Here is a 17,240-nt window from a genome sequence, read left to right on the forward strand (position 1 = left end):
AAACATCTGTACTAATGACACAAAGGAAGTTATGCCAGTGCGGGAGAACCTCACTGTCTGGTTCTGGTTCACCAAGAAAGACTATCAGGAGGAGGAGGAGGATGAGACTGGGGTGGATTTAAACCAGCCACACCACATTACAGAGGAAAGTTAAGAAAATTAATTAGGAACAGGCTGAGCCCAGGTCTACTTCATAAGCAGCAAGGGTAAAGCCACTTTTTCCATAGGAAAGCTTGGGGCTTGCTAGAAAGATAAGAGCATGGATGAGGAACTGGAACTATGTACTAACATATGTCCTTTCAACTACTGTAGTATAGTCCCTGAATTCCCTTTTCTTTGTGCCTTTCTTCCACCACTTCCCAGTTTTGCTGTTACAAAGGAAACCATCTTTGTGACACTAGAGGGCCTGCTCAACTGTACTTCATACAAATTACTCTACTTGTACAAAAATAGCCAAGAGCTCAGCTGTCTTTTTTGGTCCAATTTTGCAGTGGTTTCAGGAGTAGATTTTGAAGTACTTCCATCAACTCAATTTTACAGTCATGAAACAAAGGGAAATGCCTCTCCCATTTTCAGCTGTGTGGGCCCAAAACAGCACTAGGGCTGGGTGTAAAGTCTTAGAACCTTACAGCCCACTCAGCAGGCCAGACTGCCACCCCCTGAGTTAACAGTTATTTCTTCAGTTAGCTGCTGAGTTTAAAAATGTGTATCTGAATCATTCAGCTTAGTACTCAAGAGGAAAATAGAACAACCTTAAACAAAGATTCTAAATTCTTGAGAGACTTGGAGACAGAAATACTTCCATCATGGCTGCTTGCCTGGAAAAGGAGACATAAGATGTGTTCACAACATGTTAGAATGAAAAACTGGGTGAGGATTTGGTTCTTTTCCTCCATTAAGTTTTATTACTTCATGGAAACAATGTATTTCAATGACACAATTAATCACTAAGAGCTACTGTAAGTCAATGGGCATCAGAAGAGCTACTGGATGTCAATGAGGCAAACAGCTGGCTACGGGGTGAGGCTGCAGAGGTGAAGGTGCTGCAAGGCAGAGCAACTTACAAAAGCATACAATGTCCAGGAGAAGGTGGAGTTGCAGAAGCCTGAGTTTGGGAAGCAAGGTGAAATTTCAACTTGGATTATGCTTTCCCATAATTCAGTACTCCCAGTGGCTCCAGTTCCTTGAATGTGTGTACTCACCCCTACTTCTGGAGGGTCTGGAAGCCAGCCCAGTTCACCCTGTGCAGTGCTTGTGTCGAGCAGATCCACTGGAAACCAGAAGAAGGGGGAAGAAAAAAAAAAAAAAAAAAAAATGTCAGTGACCTAACTCATATGGCCTGTGAAATGGCTTCATCCTCATTTTGTCACAGAAGAGAAAGCCTGCACTTCTCCTCTCAACGCTACATCCTTTGTGACCTTTTACTTTAAAAAAATACATTTAGAGGAAGGATGGGAAGATACAAGACAGTGCAGCTAGTCAGGAATTAAAAGGTTTTCCTGATATATTATACACCTCTCAAGTAATACCCATACACATCCAAAACATGCAACCCCGATGAATTTTTCTGCTTCCTAAAATGGGAGGAGGAAGCTGTAGCCTGTTGAAATGGGAACTCAGCATTAGCAGCTGAATGTATCTTTCCTTGGAATAGAAAGACAGCAGACAAAATGGATGAAGAGGTGGGCAATCTAATAAGTTGTGAACACAAAAGATCAGTCAGTGTCCCCTAGAGGTACTATTTAGTGCTTGAAGTGCAGTAGGAAAGTACGGAGGCAGCGTGAAGTTGTAGAAGGAACTTTCCACTGTGAGAGTACCCAAAAGCCATGAGATGCATCAGTTGATCGAGCTGCTGAGCCCTCTACCTCTGACTCAGGCTGCCCACCATCTGATGGTGGCCTAGAAATCATTTCACTCTCTCCCTCCCATGACTGTTTTAGCCATGGCAGCAAGAGAAGAATGGTTCCTGGGCATAGCATTGGCATCTCTTGCAGAATTGCCTTGCATGGCTGTGTCAAGCCTTGGCTCCTAGAATTATATGACAAAGGAGAAATTCAGTGGTATGTTCATTTTTAGTCCTCAAATAAATTTAAAAATGTGACCAGAGTTTGCCCTCACCTCTTGATCTGACGGGAAGTTAAAATGTATCACTTTGTAGGCAAATAGGGAGAAGAGAGAGGAGTTGGAGTAAGTGGTATTGCTGGATGTGCAGCTTTGTGCCTGCCTTTGGCTCTGCCAGTGCAGCCAGAACAGACTGCTGGTTTTGATGCATCTATGACAGACCCAGCTTGGAAACATAGGGCAAAGGAAAAATTCCTTGGATTGCCTTTTAAATTCCTGTGCATATATTCAAAGGGGTTGTTTATAACATCCCAGAAAAGAATTTAGGGGTGAAAGGTAGAAGGGGGGAAATATTTAAATGGCATTTAAATAACCAGATTTCCTCCCCCTCATCTGACTGCTTTACAAATACTGTCTGCCAACTATAAGTAATAGAGTGCAGATCAGCAACAGTCCTGTGGAATGAGGAAGCAGGCTGTGGGCCCAGAATCAGAGATAAGAGGGATTGCGCTGCTGTTCTCACCTCTGAAACCACCTTTCAGGATTGGGAGAAGAGAAAAGCAGGAATCCAGGTTTTGCAACTTTGCAGCGTCCACATTGCATGATCATATGGCAAAACCTTCCTAGCCACAGACTCTCTGTCCAGACAAGGTTCCTCACTCCCTTCCCTTCTGCTCTCAGTCACTCTATTTGAGATACTATTCTTGTGTTGTTTGCTCCAAAAACTCACAGGGTGAGGTAGCCTGTCCTTCCAGAATTGTCACCCAGATAATATCTAACCCACACACTTCAGGCCTGAAGCGGTGATGTTGAAGTGAGAGGAGCTGCATGGCAGGTTCTAGCAGAGCAAGGGAAAAGGAAATTAGAAGCAGCTGGGCCAGGAACCTTGCAGAGCCCCTGTGCCATGCTGCTGTACCACCAGCAGCAGCTCATTCAGCTGCCAAGCGCCCACTGGAGGGGGTGAAGTCCATTCTCAAGAAGTACCTCTCAAAGAGAAACCTGCAACAGGGATTCTCCAAGGAAAGGAAGAATGAGTCAGCACCACTACAAGAGCATAGAGCATATGAGTACTCGGGGGTACTAGCTAGGAATCTCACTGCTAGGAATCTCATGTGGGCTGTCCAGCCACATGGGAAGAGGTGTCCCCCAAAAGAAGAAAGACTTCAGATAAGAAGGGATGCTGGGGAAATGAGCTGTTCCCAGACAGGTTAAAGAAGAGTGGATCACAGACATAGCCCAAATGAGATGGTTGAGACAGGGGAGAAGCTGGCAGAGAAGTCCCTGACTCTTACTGCCAACTACTGGTCACACACTTACGGAAACAGAACCTGCATGCTGCTACCTTATTTTACTTCTCACTTAGGCTAGCCTTCTCCACAATGGTTGCTAGCTGCATCCATGTAGCTTCATACAAATGTGCTGTCAAGAACCCTTTAAAAGAACACTCAGCACTCACAGGGTCTGAGATGAGCCAATAGCTGAACTGCCAGTTATGACTAAGTCCTCTCAATCAAGAGCATGGAACAGCAAAGAAGAAGACTTCTCTTGGGATGGAAATGCCACAACACCTCTCACTGTGCAAAACAGAGACTAGAAGTCTCTGGCAGGAATTAACTGCAGGAGGAGGTGGGGAACAGAACAGAGATTTACTCTTCCTCACCTGTCTATTAAAAATTCCCATTCCCCAGATGTTTCATAAGCACCGTGCAATGGCCAAGATGGAAGAAAAAAAGTCACTACATGTAATAAAAGCGACTAAGTGGAACAGAGAAGGGAAGCAAGGGAGACTTAAGAGGTGGAAGAAGAAACTGTAAAACCCAGGTCTGCTTTCCAGCACTGGGGTAGGTGAAAGAGACAGTCTCACCTTCCAAGCCTCTGAAAAAAATGACTGTCCTCTTGCTCACAGGGGTTAACTCCCAAGAGGGCTTCCTGAGGAAAGTGCGGGAATGTTGGTGGGGGCAGGGGGAGAAACTTTCTGAGTTTGTGTTTAAATTTGTTATCTGCAACTCTTGTGTTTAAGGCAAACAGGGGCAGAATTCTCTTTGATTACTGGATATGCTGAGGCATTTGTTCTTCAGCTGGGAGGGGGTGGAGAGGGAGGAGAAAAATATACCTGGGCTCAATTCACTAAGCCACCAAGACTCTGGATGGGATTTGCTCCTGGCCTTCATTCCCCCAGACCCACCTGCGCTCCCCAGACACCCCCATTCACTCTCCAGCTCCCGCTGGGCAGCCTGTGGTGTCCCTGAGGCATGTGTGCCAGGCCTTCTTCCCTGCCCCCTAGAGAGGTCCCTCTCTGCCTGACTGCCCAAGTCCAACCCTCCAGGCAGAGGGACCAGTGGGTCCCACGCTTACCTTCTTTCCCAGGCACCTCGGGAGGAAAGAGAGTCCAAAAGAGAAGGAGCCTGAGGGAGAGCTCAATCCTGCTGCTCCAGGTCCTCAGCCCCATGGTGGTTGGAGAGGGGGGCTGGCTCCCAGCCCCTGCCTGCTTTCCTGGCTCAGGCCTCCGAGCCTTGGCTCCTGCTGGCAGTGCATGAACCTCTCCCGCAGCCTCCTGACTGGAGCGCACACATTGCACAACCTCCCTGCCTGGCCCACAGTTATGATGAAAGATCAAGGCGAGTGGGTGGAGAAGCCTTACCGCCTTTACCTGTTTTAAAGGGGCTGGTCACAGACTTCCCATCTGGCAGGCAAATAAATCCACCTTAAAGGCAGCCACCTTTTTCCTGGGAGCCTCCCTCCACCTTTGCTCCAGTCTCGTAAGAGGCTCCCGATTGCCACCTCCTGGGCAGCCCTCGCCACCGTCCCCGCTCTTGCTCCGGCGTCCCCAGGCGGCTTTCCGGGCGCGCTCAGCTGGACCCCTGGCTAGGGCTGGCCCCTGACTCTGCCCCCTGCCCATCCCCCCGAGGCGCACTTGTAACTTTGAGAGATGAAAACAGCCCAGATACTGAGTTAGAGACTGCTCGGTCCACTACTCTCTGTGAGAATGCGGCTAAAACCCCTGAGCTGTCCTCACAGTAGATATTTAGGAAATCCATCTGTAGGCAGTAGCAGCAGCCTGTTTTGTTCCCCAGGCTGTGATAGCATGTCCCCATATTTGAATGACTTTCACTGCAGCACCAGTATAAGGTTTCCTTGTCTACATCCCATACCTTGACTTAGCAGTAGTGGAATGTATCCATTTCAGTCCTCATTTGTACAGTACTGTGCCTTCTTCAGTCATTGATGTAGCAGTGGGGCAGATGGCTAACTTCTCCTTTGTGATGGGACAGCATAGGCAAGGCCTGCATAGACATGAAATGGGAAAGAACCGTTTGCAACTGGAGAATAAAGCTCTAGGCCACCTCAGGAGCTCATATCTTTTCTAAGGAAAAAAAAAACAAACCCACAAACAAACAATGTTACAGCCTTACATTCAATTTCTCAGGGCTACCTGAGTTTGCATATGTACCATCACAGAAGTACCAAAGCTCTGGGGTGGAGAAGCTGGGGATGCTCTGTCTCTGTTTCATTAGTAGGCAGATACTCAGGACATTTATCTAAGCTATTTGGAATAGGCAGGAACAGGTCTACTAAGGCTTGTTGGAAGAAAAGGTCTGAAAAATATTTTCTCCCCCGTGTTAGTGTTGGCTGATGTGGGTTAGAAATTTGGATATTCCAGATGATGGTGGTCAAAAATCATGTGTAACTCCTTGTTACTTTGTAGATTGGAGTTCACCTACTGTAGCTCCCAGTCAGAATGTGTACAGTGGTAGTCAAACAAAATATGATCTAATGTTACAGCAAGATCAAGATATGCAGCAAATCTATAAACAAGTGAAAGCATAAAAAAGTAGAAGCCCAAATGCCTGGAACTTTTCTAGTATCTGTAAAAGCCCTGTTGCAGTGCTTTGCCATGTGTTCTCTGCACGGAAGTGCAGATCCAAAAGGGGAAAAGGAGAAATTTACACAGAGGCTGCGCCCAGTACAGTGGAGTACTACATGTGAATTATTCATACAACTCTGCTGAGTTGTATAAATAGGATTGACAGGATCCTTTTGCTTGTGCATCACAAGGCTGGATTTTGTCTTTTTAAACTGTTGGACAAAATTAATTCCCTGGGTGTCTAGTGTTAAAAAACAAAAACAAAAACAAAAAAAACCCTTAAAAATCTGAAATATCTTGTTTTCAAAAAAATATTTCTCTTTACAATTATATTCTATGATTCTATGCTTTACATCTCCATAACCTGTTCACTGTCATGGCTTCTCAGTGAGTGTCCGATCTCTGGCATGCTTTTTGGTGGTAAGAAGATAACTGCATCTTTTAAACTCACTCTCAACATGTCTTTGGGTTGAACCTCATCTTGTGTTTCTAGTCCCTCTGGGTATTTCTGAATCACAGGGCATATTTTCCTTCAATTTCCTAGTATTCTGTTTCACGTATCGCTGAGATTAGGTGTCTGGCTGGAAAATATCACTACACAACACACCTGGGCTTTCCTCCTACAGATATGTGGGCTTGTGGTGAGGGAGAAGAGGAGGAATGGTATGCACCAGGTCTTGTCTTGATGTACTGTTGGGACAGTCAAAGGGCACTCCCAAGACTGAGGTGGGATATGTTTCTTTTGAACTGCAGTTCAGACAGAAATCTTTCATATGTTTCTTATAAATTGTTTACTGTGTTCGTTCCTCCTCACATTTTAGAAAGAGTGGTGAGTTTCACCATTGTGCTGTTAAATGTCCTTCTAGATGGTGAATGAAACTGAACCTAGAAGCAATCTCTAGAGTTCCTCACTTGATATTACTTCCCAAACTATTGAAGCATCCTTTGGTATTGATAACTTGCATCTGTGCATCTTCAACTGGCTTTCACTAAGGTGTTATTGTAGCATAGATGTATAGGGCTCCCAGGGGCCCCAGTGACATTCTGCAACAAGCTCCACTTCATGACCATGTTTTAATATTCTAGTGTTTTCTTTTTCATGTTGGAAAGTTTTCCGACTCTACTTGACCAGAAATATATTTCAAACAACTGACTTCAGACAGTCTTTCTGCAGAAAATATACTCCTACCATCTAGTGGCTTGAGCTGTTAAATTAGTTCTGTACACAGACTTTTTTCACTCAGAAACTTAGACTTTATTTTAAACAGATATTTTAAACTCCTACAAAGGAGAACAAGTGACTCCTCTTAATCACAAAGTGGTCACCCCTAGCTTAGGGACCTGGCTGCACAAGTAGTCAAGCTTTCTCATCTTTCTCCCCTGAGAATAATAACAAGGGCAAGGGAACGAATGAAGCTGATAGAGATAGGGTATAGATCCGGGTTTTCATTCCCAGTAGAAGCAGAGGAAACTCCCTCACTCTTCTGCACATATCCAGAGAGTAACACCCTTGGAGATGTAGAGTTTGCCTGAACAGGGCCCTGAGCAACCTGAGACAGCTTTGGTGTTAACCCTGCTGTGAGTAGGTATTTGGGCTAAAGACCTCCAGTAGTCCCTTTCCACCTTCATCTTTTTCTGATTCTGTTAATCACCAGTAGATGAACAATCGTGTCTTCTTGGCACCAGGAATGTAGACAACTCCTTACTTGGGCTCTAGTCAAAATGGGAGGGCAGCTTCCCATATATATTCTCCACTTAACAGAGTTGGAGGGACACAGATATGGACTATAATTCCAGTATAACTGCATAAAACTCCACTTACTTGTTCATCAGCAATGTACTCATTGATATTTCTCTACCCTGGCTGGAGACCTAATTAGGGACAAAAGTATATTTCCACTGTTGGCTGAACTGCAGGCTTTCTGCCTTTTGTCTCTAGATAAGCTGTCCTGCGCATGGTCTGCCATGCTCTTGTTGGGCTTGCAAAACAGGAGTAAATTAAATTATTGTACCATCCTGAAAATGAGGAAAAGGAGCTTTATTTTGCCCAGAAATTATCTGAGAAAATTCTCTTGCCTTCGCATCCCAGTTCTGCTACTCTGCAGTGGGTGTACAACCCAAGAGGTCCTGGCTGCCTCACAGTGCTGTGGCAGGAGCAGAGAGCAGCCCATCCCACCCATCAGGACCACACGTAGTTTAAGGGTGATGCAATCAGCTTTGTCTGGTGATGGCCAGGCTTTTGTTTCTTTCCAAGTTAGCACTTTTGGTCAACAGTGAATCCATGTGAGACTGAGGGACCTATTGCAAAAACAAAAAAAATCTAAGCCAAACAGGGTTTCACTTATGTTAAGATGCAACATTCTGGATAGAAAAGTGGAAAGCAATGCAAACCCAGCCATAATATAATCTGGTTCATATTCACATTCCTAAAACTGCTCCAAGTTGTACAAGTCTCAGTCACAAGAGTTACTTACTTTCTAATAGATATTATAGCACATTTTATAGTTATAAATCCAAAAAGTGCAGTTCTACACTTACGCTCCTCTTCAAGAGAGCATTCTTCCTGAGCACATTTAAAAATATTTATTTATATTGATAGCATTAATTTTTCACTTTTTTATTACTTTTCTTACTTACCTCAGGAAGAAACAAGGGGAAAAATAAAAGGCAAGATTCAGTTTCTCCTTGAGCATTACTAACACAAGCAGTGTATGTACGATAAACAGAAAATTTGACCCAGACAAATTTGATTTCTAGATGCTCATGACTTCATCATGCTCATGACTTCTTCAACTAGGTTGTAGAAAAATAGGATTGTAATAATTTTAGTAATTTAATCACAGCTCAAAATATAGCAATAGTCATCTCTGTATGACTCGTACATAACTGTAATTTGTAATTAGTTCATGTTTTCTAGTTTTCTTTCCCATTTTGGATTAATTATCCTTAAGTGTGAAAACACCTCACCAACATTGAAAAAGATATCTTTTGCATTAATAACATGCAATAAGCATCTATATCGCTAGTCACTTTGATAGTGTGATTTTACTTTTTTTCTACACTGACAGCTGAATGTGTGAGTTAATCAGTCTTTTAATTTGTTGCTTCTTTGTGTGTGTGTGTGAACGTTTGTTTGGTTGGTTGTTGTTTTGTTGTTATTTGTTTTAATTAACAGAAATTTTAGAGCTTTTTTATCTGTTTCAAATCTGCTGTTACTTTTATTATACTCTTCTTGATGAATTACAGTTGCCTCCACAAAATAAACACAATAAGCTTGTCCTCTTTTCTTACTATTGTAGCTTAATCTTGGTGTTGTAGTGTTGCTATCCTGTGCCAAAATGAAATAGTTGCTACTGGTCACTGCATTAACAATCTATGTTCATCCTGAGTGTGTTCAATGTTGACATCAAGGCAAGATATTTGAAACAGATGCCTTACTGTCTTGCAGGTGAAAAGAGGGCACTGATAGTGGTAACATCTTGCCAACTTGCTGTCAACTCTATTGCCAGTTCATCTTCCCACTTGATTTTTGAAACTTGGTCTATTAAGTAAATCAAAACGTGGAAACTAAAGTGAATGCTGAAAGCAACTGTAGACCAACAACACAATAAAACACAACACAGACTTTATGAGACCTGATTTTCAGCAGCAACTAAGGGCCATATTCTGCTGAGCCATCTGGTCTTTCCTCATCTTTACACATCCATCTGTAGAACCAGACGGTCTTAGATCTTTACATGCCAATTTGTAAAACCAGACTGTCTCATATGTTTGCACTTAAACAGGTAGAGCCAAGGGTATACACTGGGTGGGTATTAAGCTTCCCATTCTCACATTTTCATGGACTTGTCTAGAAGATAACTGAGCATGGCAGGATCTTTAGAGCCAAGAGGTTTAGGTTAGGGATACAGTGCTGGAATTACTACTAGCACCTTCAGTCAGCTTTTTGATGTGGAGATGATTGCACGGCAAAGTGAAACTGCCACTGAAACCAAGCAGCTGGCATGGAGCTTTACCTCATTCCTCAGCTCCACTTTGGTCTCCTGTTTATTTCTTGTCCTGCCTTCCTGGCTGCTTCCCCAGGCGGGCCATTAAAGGGACTTAAGGCCTGCACAACAATTTTGTTAGAAAATAAAAAGCTTCTAGGGTCTAGAAAATTTTTTATTGGGAGGGAAGGGCAGAATATTTAAGCATATTTGTTTCCCATTAGCCTGTTTATGGGTGTGTAGTCTTTATTTGTTTTATCATATAGGATCCTATCTGATTTTATATGCTGGATAAGTAGTTTCATATAATGGCACAAAACAATCTCAGGAAGGACTCATCTCTCTTCTTCTGTAAATCTTCTACCTATAAATATCTGCAAGCAAAAGTCCTATAGCATTATAGTTTTTATCACAGTAAAATCAATATGGCTATTGCCCTTGGCATGTTGAATAATAAACATAAGGCAAACAGGGGCCTTTTCTCAACAAAGCAAATCACCATCTTTGACAGCTTTTCACCCTCAACGATACTGAAATCTGCTTCCTAGGTTTAATCTTATACTCCCATACTTTTTCATTGACTACAACTCCATTATTGTAAATAGTTGTATTAATTTCATCTTGTTGCTTTCCTGCTGCTTCAGATCAAAGAACAAAAGAAGCTATATGGTTAAACAGAGGATTATCAGCAGGTTTTCTAAGCTTTTAAACGGTCCAAAAGAATGGAGGCTGGTGGATGCACTCGCCATGGAAGCCAAAATGGATTAGGCTGTGATAACGTGACTTTGAAAAGGGGAGGTGAATACATTGAAACTTCTTCCATGCTCTTAAAATTGGACTTCCAGAAGAATTTCAACTTCCCTAGCCCATAACAGAAACACATCCTCTTAGTAAACTTTGTATTTTGACTACCATAAAAGTACAGAAATATTTTTAATGCAAGTGCATTTAATTCTTTTAGGATATTGATTATTTATAGGAACAATATTTAGGAAATGTCTTACCTTGATTGCTGGCAAAACATGGCAGTGTGAAAAAATTAAAAGCAAAACAAAACAAAACAACAACAATAAAAAAAAAACACACAAACACAAAAACAAAAAAACTTTCAGAAGTTTCTCTACACTGAAAAGGAGATTTCACTAGTACCCTACCAGTATCAATGGTACTGGTAGGTGGCACTCAGGATATCACCTTGAACTACCTCCTTGAGTGAAGGTACCTCTTTGAATAGCATGTACATTCAAGATACCGGACCTTGAGTACCCAGAATGTCTCTGCCATCATCCACCAAACTCTCTTCATTTCTGAGCACATGCACAGCACTTATGTGATCTACAGGCCTTACAGGTTGAGCTCTGGTGCTCAACCACTGATAAGATCTGTGTTGTCATCTAGTGCCTTGCTCAGGGCAGCCTTTACAAAATTAATTGCAAGGATGAATATTTTCGATTTTTTATGTCTGTGTAAATCATGAAGGGATTCTTACAGATGTCTTAGCTGGTTTTGTTGGAAAACTTCAGGACACCTGTGTTTGCCAGATCTCAGGCCTCTGCAAATTTGGGGATGATGGCATTCTTCTCCCAAGAAAAGACAGGACCGTTTGTGGAATGTAGGTGCCCAGCTGTACTCATACACTGGGGGATATTGAGACCCTACCCAAACCAAACAGTTATGATGCCCAGGGGAAGATCTTTGGTTGAACGTGGAATATGCTCTTGTCTAACTCTGCATTGCCTGACTGGATTCTGCTGATTTAGAAATTATCTTTTTTTTTCTGTGTTCATGCTCCACATGAGCAATATTGCTGTCTTACTCCACCTGAGCATTCTCCAGCTCTCAGCATACAGCATACTGGGTCAACAAGTCTGAAACAGTCACTTGTAAAGGTGGGTGGGGGTGGCTGGAAAAGGGACCTCAGAGAGGTCCTGGCAACTGAAAGGTAACATTTAAAAAGAAGATGGTTCTGAGGTGTCTTACACATTGTTGCTGCTCTTATCTCAGAAGCTTCTTTCTTCCTACTCTCATCCCTGAGTTCTCTCTACAGGTCTATACAGCAAAGCCCTGCACTCAACACAGCCGGGCATAGGAGAGGGCCTGAGGGTGCTGTGAATGGCTGTGGGAATACTGGTGGGGATAGGATGGGGCATAGTCTTGGGCTCTGGGATATCTCCTCACTCCATTCATCTGCAAGGACACTGGGTGGAGACAGTGTCTTTGCAGAAAGCCTCCACTGCTCATTGTGCTTCCCACATGTATCTCAGAACTAAAGAGGTGGGAGTCTAGCCTGGCTCATAGACTGCTGCTTCAGCCATGTACTCCTTCCCAAAGGCATCATCCATGTACTTACAGTGAAGAGGGGTCTGCCAAGGTGCCTCTGATTGTGAGGAACATCTCTAGTTCTGGACACAGCCCTGCTATCTTCTCACAGCTAGTAGCAGGTAATAGTTACCTCTCTGCTATCCTATGCCCACAACTGCCAGAAATACGTGAGGGCCTCTGCCAAGGTTTTGATAGGTATTATAAACCTCAGTTTCTTTCTGTCCCTTAGTTTTATTGCCAAGTATTTGAGCATATCAATATCTCCTAGAAGACAGGTTAGAAGCCTCTGCTGTAGAATCCTACTGATCTCAGAAGGGACCTCTGAGGGTCTCTAGTCCAGCCCAGTGCTTGCAGCAGGATGAACTTTGAAACTTGATTTGACTTGACAGGAGTTGGAATTGATGCTTCAGCTTTGTCCTAGGCTCATTACAGTTATTTACTGTCTTTAAATCCTTTAATACTATTTGACTCAAAGTACTTCTCTTATGTATTTCTAAAGTACTTCTCTATTAGTAAGTAATGTGCTTTTATTAAGACCTTCCCCTTCTCGTTTTTGGAAGATCTGGCAGGCAATTAAAATATTCACTACAACTTTGATAATTTTAAATAATGCAGCTGAGCCTTTGCTCACAGCAGCAACTAGGGATTCATTGACGTGAGAGCCAATATTCTGTGTTAATACTTTAGTCTGGCTAGCCTGTCAACTTGAAGACAGCTTTTAATGTGAGTTTTAAATTCTACATTTCTCTTTTGTCAGATGGCTCCAAGTTAACTTCCTTAGTTACAGTGCCAATTCTTTACATTAGTCAAATCCACTTACCATAATTTTTAATGATTGTAGCCCAGAGAAAGCAAATGTCATTCTACTCTCTCAATCTGCCAAGGGAGAGCACTGAGAGAGGTTGGAGTGCTGAAATTCCTTTGGATTAGACAGAGAAATAGAAGCAAGCCTTTTAGATTTTTCTCAGCAATTTGATGTGTAAGAAGTGGGTTCTGAATCACAGGGTCTGATTGGGACTTTGAAGAGCCATGACGGAGGGAAGTATTAACTAAAGTAATGAAGTTACTTCTTTCCCTCCTAATTCTGTCCAAAACTGATCTTCCCTAATTTGTCTGAATTATCCTGTTCTGCCTACATATGGGAAACACACAAAATAACACTGCTATGCACCTTTCAGTCTCATGTCTGCTGCAGTCCAGCATGTGCTGTAACTCTTACTGGTTTTGCTAAAATAAGTGTAGCAGTGGTATTATTAATCCTATGATGATAGATTTCAACACTCCTCAGGCATCCTTATTTATATGATACAGTCTTTCCAGATAAAAGTCACATGATAAGACTAGTATTTTCACCTTTATGTTGCCATAGGAACAATGCAAACCTAAAGCATCTCCCTATAAAAGGAAAGATTACTTCCTGCAAAACAGGCATAGGAAAGTCATACTCTTGTCAAATCAATGGCACCTGCATTTTCATTATCTGCAATAACTCAAAGTAAGATGAGTTTACACTAATGATATAGGAAATCATGTTGCAGTACTGTAGAACCAGCTCATTATGTGGGGAGGAAGGTGATTTCATTTAAAAACAAAACTGGTCTCAGTCACATTCAGCACACTCTCAGACTCTTATTCTCACAACCACCAAGGTTCTTGTCCCCAAATGATCTGCCATGACCTTGATTACAAGGAATATCAGCTGTCGGGTCTTCATCACTTCTTCTGAGTTATTATTAGGTTGGTGACAATGTGCAGGTTTTGAACATGCATTAGGTACCCTTTAGGAGTTGACACTGATTAGTCACTCCATCCTATACTGCTTGTGAGAGTCATCATTGGACTCTCCCTCCTGATCTGAGTGTCCTAAGAAGATGCAGATTGATGTGTTGGGATCTTGATGACCATCAACACCTAGGTCTTGCAGACATTCTCATACTTCTCCTTCTGGTGCTCCTACTCACAGGCAGACCCACTCATTCTATATTCACACCAATACAGAAGTTCTCTACATCTGTGCCAGAGATGTACAAGGACAACCAGACAGTGAGTTGGAGCTTTTGCTCTACAGTCTGATTCAAGTTAATGGGAATATAAGGTGTTTACTGACTGGCTTCTCCCTTCCCCACAATGAATCTGCCCCAAAGTTCATATGGAAACAGGATTTCAAATGGAAGGAGTCAGTGATTAGACATGAAGATTGTGAAATTAGGTCTGACCTTTTGGCTGCTTACAACTTTATGCTTGGCTCAGCCCTGTGGCATCACAGTTAAAGTAAGCTATCATCCAGACTCAAAACCTAAAATGTCTGTTGCAATATACTCTGTATAACATTTTTTAAAGAAAATACAAAGTTAATATTTTTGACTTAGAGAGAATGGGATCTTGCTAGTCACAGGAAGAATGGAAAGTTCCTAGGAATGTGGAGTGATGCAAAGCTGTTTAAGTTGTAAAGAACTAGAAAAGTTAAGGACATAGAGAGCTGAATAACAATAATAAATTACATATACTGGTCACAGGTGAAAATTCCTCATTGCATGTGTTCATCATGTAATACGATATTTACTACAAGGAATAATTCCAACTCTTTCTACACTTTAAACCAGGAATAAAAGCAGAGATTCCTTGAATACTTCTGCTAACATCAAAAACCCAGCAATATTTAAGTATGAAAGAAGTTGGAAAATTATATTAAATATTCCAATGACATCAAGAGCAAACAGAAGGAAGTTGATGGGAAAAAAAAGTTACTAGTGGAGTATTTTTTTCTGGAAAGAAGACTTCTCAAAAAAGGTCCAGAAAGAAGTAATTAATAAAGTTGAGGAGATGAATCTGCTAAGCCTACATGTCTTTACCTTTATTTTTGCCACTGCAATCACTGGAACTGCCTCAAGGTTTTATTGTTATCCAGTATCTCAGCAGGATTCAAAACATCTAGGGACTCAGATGAATAATGAAAACATCCACAATTATATTACCTCAGGTGCAAAACTAGGAATTATATGTCTACTTCAGAGCATAAGTCAACAGTCTGACTAAGTTAGGAAGAAACTTTACGATAAGCTCTAAGACAAGAAAAATGGGCAGTCAGTGAAGACCAGGAAGGAGCTCTTTAGAGAATGCAGAGAGAGCGGTGATCCTCCAAAAGCAGGTAACTCAACAAGGACCACTGCTAGACGCAGTTCCCAGTAGTTAGAAAGCCATGGCTAACTCTTACACCCACCTTTTGCTGCTGCAGGACCTCCCCGACAGCTGGCTATAAACAGTCTGTCTATAAAGCTTCCTCAACAGTGTACGCAAGTGGTATGTCTTCATAGAAAACAGGAGCAATGGGTCAATGCATGATCTCAAGACTGTGGACTCAATCACTAAGGATCAGCTGAGACCCACCTCACTTCAAGTACTGAGACTTTAGGAGGATTCTACTAAACACAACAAAGCTAAAGAGTGATGAAGAAACAGGGGGTTCCCTTCCTTTCATTTGGAGCTGATCAGTTCAGTGACAACACACTGTTTCTGGGTTAGAAGACAAGGAAATAGAGACTTGTTCCTCTTGATGATATGTGCAGTTCAGTCTGGGCTGAGATTCTGTTTCTTGCCCAGTCTGGGGTCCCTCTGGGTGTGAGTGTCCTTAGAGCTAATGTTTTCTTTCAGCACAGACATCTTTCCTCTTTCCTCACTGCCTCTGCCTTACCTGCATGAACAACAGGCAGTCCCTTTCCTCCCAAGAAAAGGGGGTTTGGAGCTTTTCTGTAAATCAAGCAACAGGATGTAATCGCACCTTCAGAGGAAGGCAGTGTTGTTACACCCTCACTGAAGCAGTTTAAAGGAGCTAATTATTCATTGAGCTGGTTGACAGAATGCATTGCTGCTCTTCTTAAATAAAAATAAATCTGTGGGTCTTAGTTTAAACCAAACTCACACTTACAGGTAAAGCAAAACAGATACAAAAACTTTAAAGACATTTGTAGAACTGTGTGTGGAGTTCCAACTAGTTCAGATAATCCATTATTTCCTACTGACTCAGATTAAATCACTATTCAGCAGTGGGTAGGACTGAGGCCTGATTTATTTTTATTACCATTGTTACAGTCATTCCTCGTCACTTAAATTTAAATCATTAAAGAGATCTGTAGGCTTATGTAAGTCAGAAAGAGAAGCAAAGTCAAGATTTTTGACAGTTAAAATGGAACTGCTTTCCATTGACCCAGCTTGGCAGAAACATATAGGAAGTCTACCTTTCAAAATATTCTTCTATAATAATATTTTATCTATATGGCATAGTCATTTCGGGACAAAACTACTCCATGCATCAGTACAGTCTAGGGACTAATTGTTTTGGGACCAGCTCTGCAGAAAAGAACCTGGGCTTCCATTGGACAGCAAGATGAACATAAGCCAGAAAGAGGCAATGAAGACCAACCACATACTGGGCTGCAATAGCAAGATTATGGCCAGCAGGTGAAGGGATTATTCCCCTTTATCTGTCACATGTGAAGCCACATCTGGAACACTGTGCTCACTGTTGCAGTCCCCCATATGAGAGATGAGAGCAAGCTCAAGAGGAGCGTGCAATGTCCAAGGAGAGGCTGAGGGAGTTAGGTTTGTTCAGTCTGGCAAAGAGGATTCCAAAGGAGGATTTAACTGCTGACTTTAGCTAGCTGTTAGGAGGCTAGAGAGACACCAGAGTCAGAGTCCTCTCAGAGCAGCCCAGTGAAACAGTCACAACATTTGCGCAAAGAAAATACTGGCTGGCCATAGAGCAAAAAACACTTCTTCTCACAAGGATGGTTCAGTACTGGAACAGGTGTCCTGAGAGGCTGGGAGGTCTTCTTCCTTGGAAATTTCACACGTTGCCTGGATAAGGCCATGAGCATCCTGATCTAGCTCTGGACCTAGCTGTGCTGGGAGCAGTGTGGTGGACTACAGACCTCCATAGGAACCCTCCCACCTATATCTTTCTTTGAGTCTATGATTCTGTTCAGCCTTGGTCGGATGTCCAGTATGGA

At 42.4% G+C, this 17,240-nt stretch overlaps 1 protein-coding gene across 2 annotated transcripts in view; it reads right to left on the reverse strand.

Annotated features, from left to right (window-relative positions):
* EPHA1 (EPH receptor A1) overlaps positions 1-4,568 on the reverse strand; it is a 33,707-nt gene extending 29,139 nt beyond the window's left edge. For both annotated transcript variants that reach the window (XM_082059923.1, XM_082059922.1), the window contains exons 1-2: positions 4,417-4,568; positions 1,203-1,270 (exon numbers count right to left, since the gene is read on the reverse strand). In XM_082059923.1, the coding sequence (XP_081916049.1) occupies positions 1,203-1,270; positions 4,417-4,510 (162 nt within the window). In that variant the 5' untranslated portion in view covers positions 4,511-4,568. The remainder of the gene's footprint in view (positions 1-1,202; positions 1,271-4,416) is intronic.
* Positions 4,569-17,240: the final 12,672 nt, after the last annotated feature.

Source organism: Streptopelia decaocto, assembly GCF_964273445.1.
Source record: "Streptopelia decaocto genome assembly, chromosome: 1".
In the NCBI taxonomy this organism is placed as follows: domain Eukaryota; kingdom Metazoa; phylum Chordata; class Aves; order Columbiformes; family Columbidae; genus Streptopelia; species Streptopelia decaocto.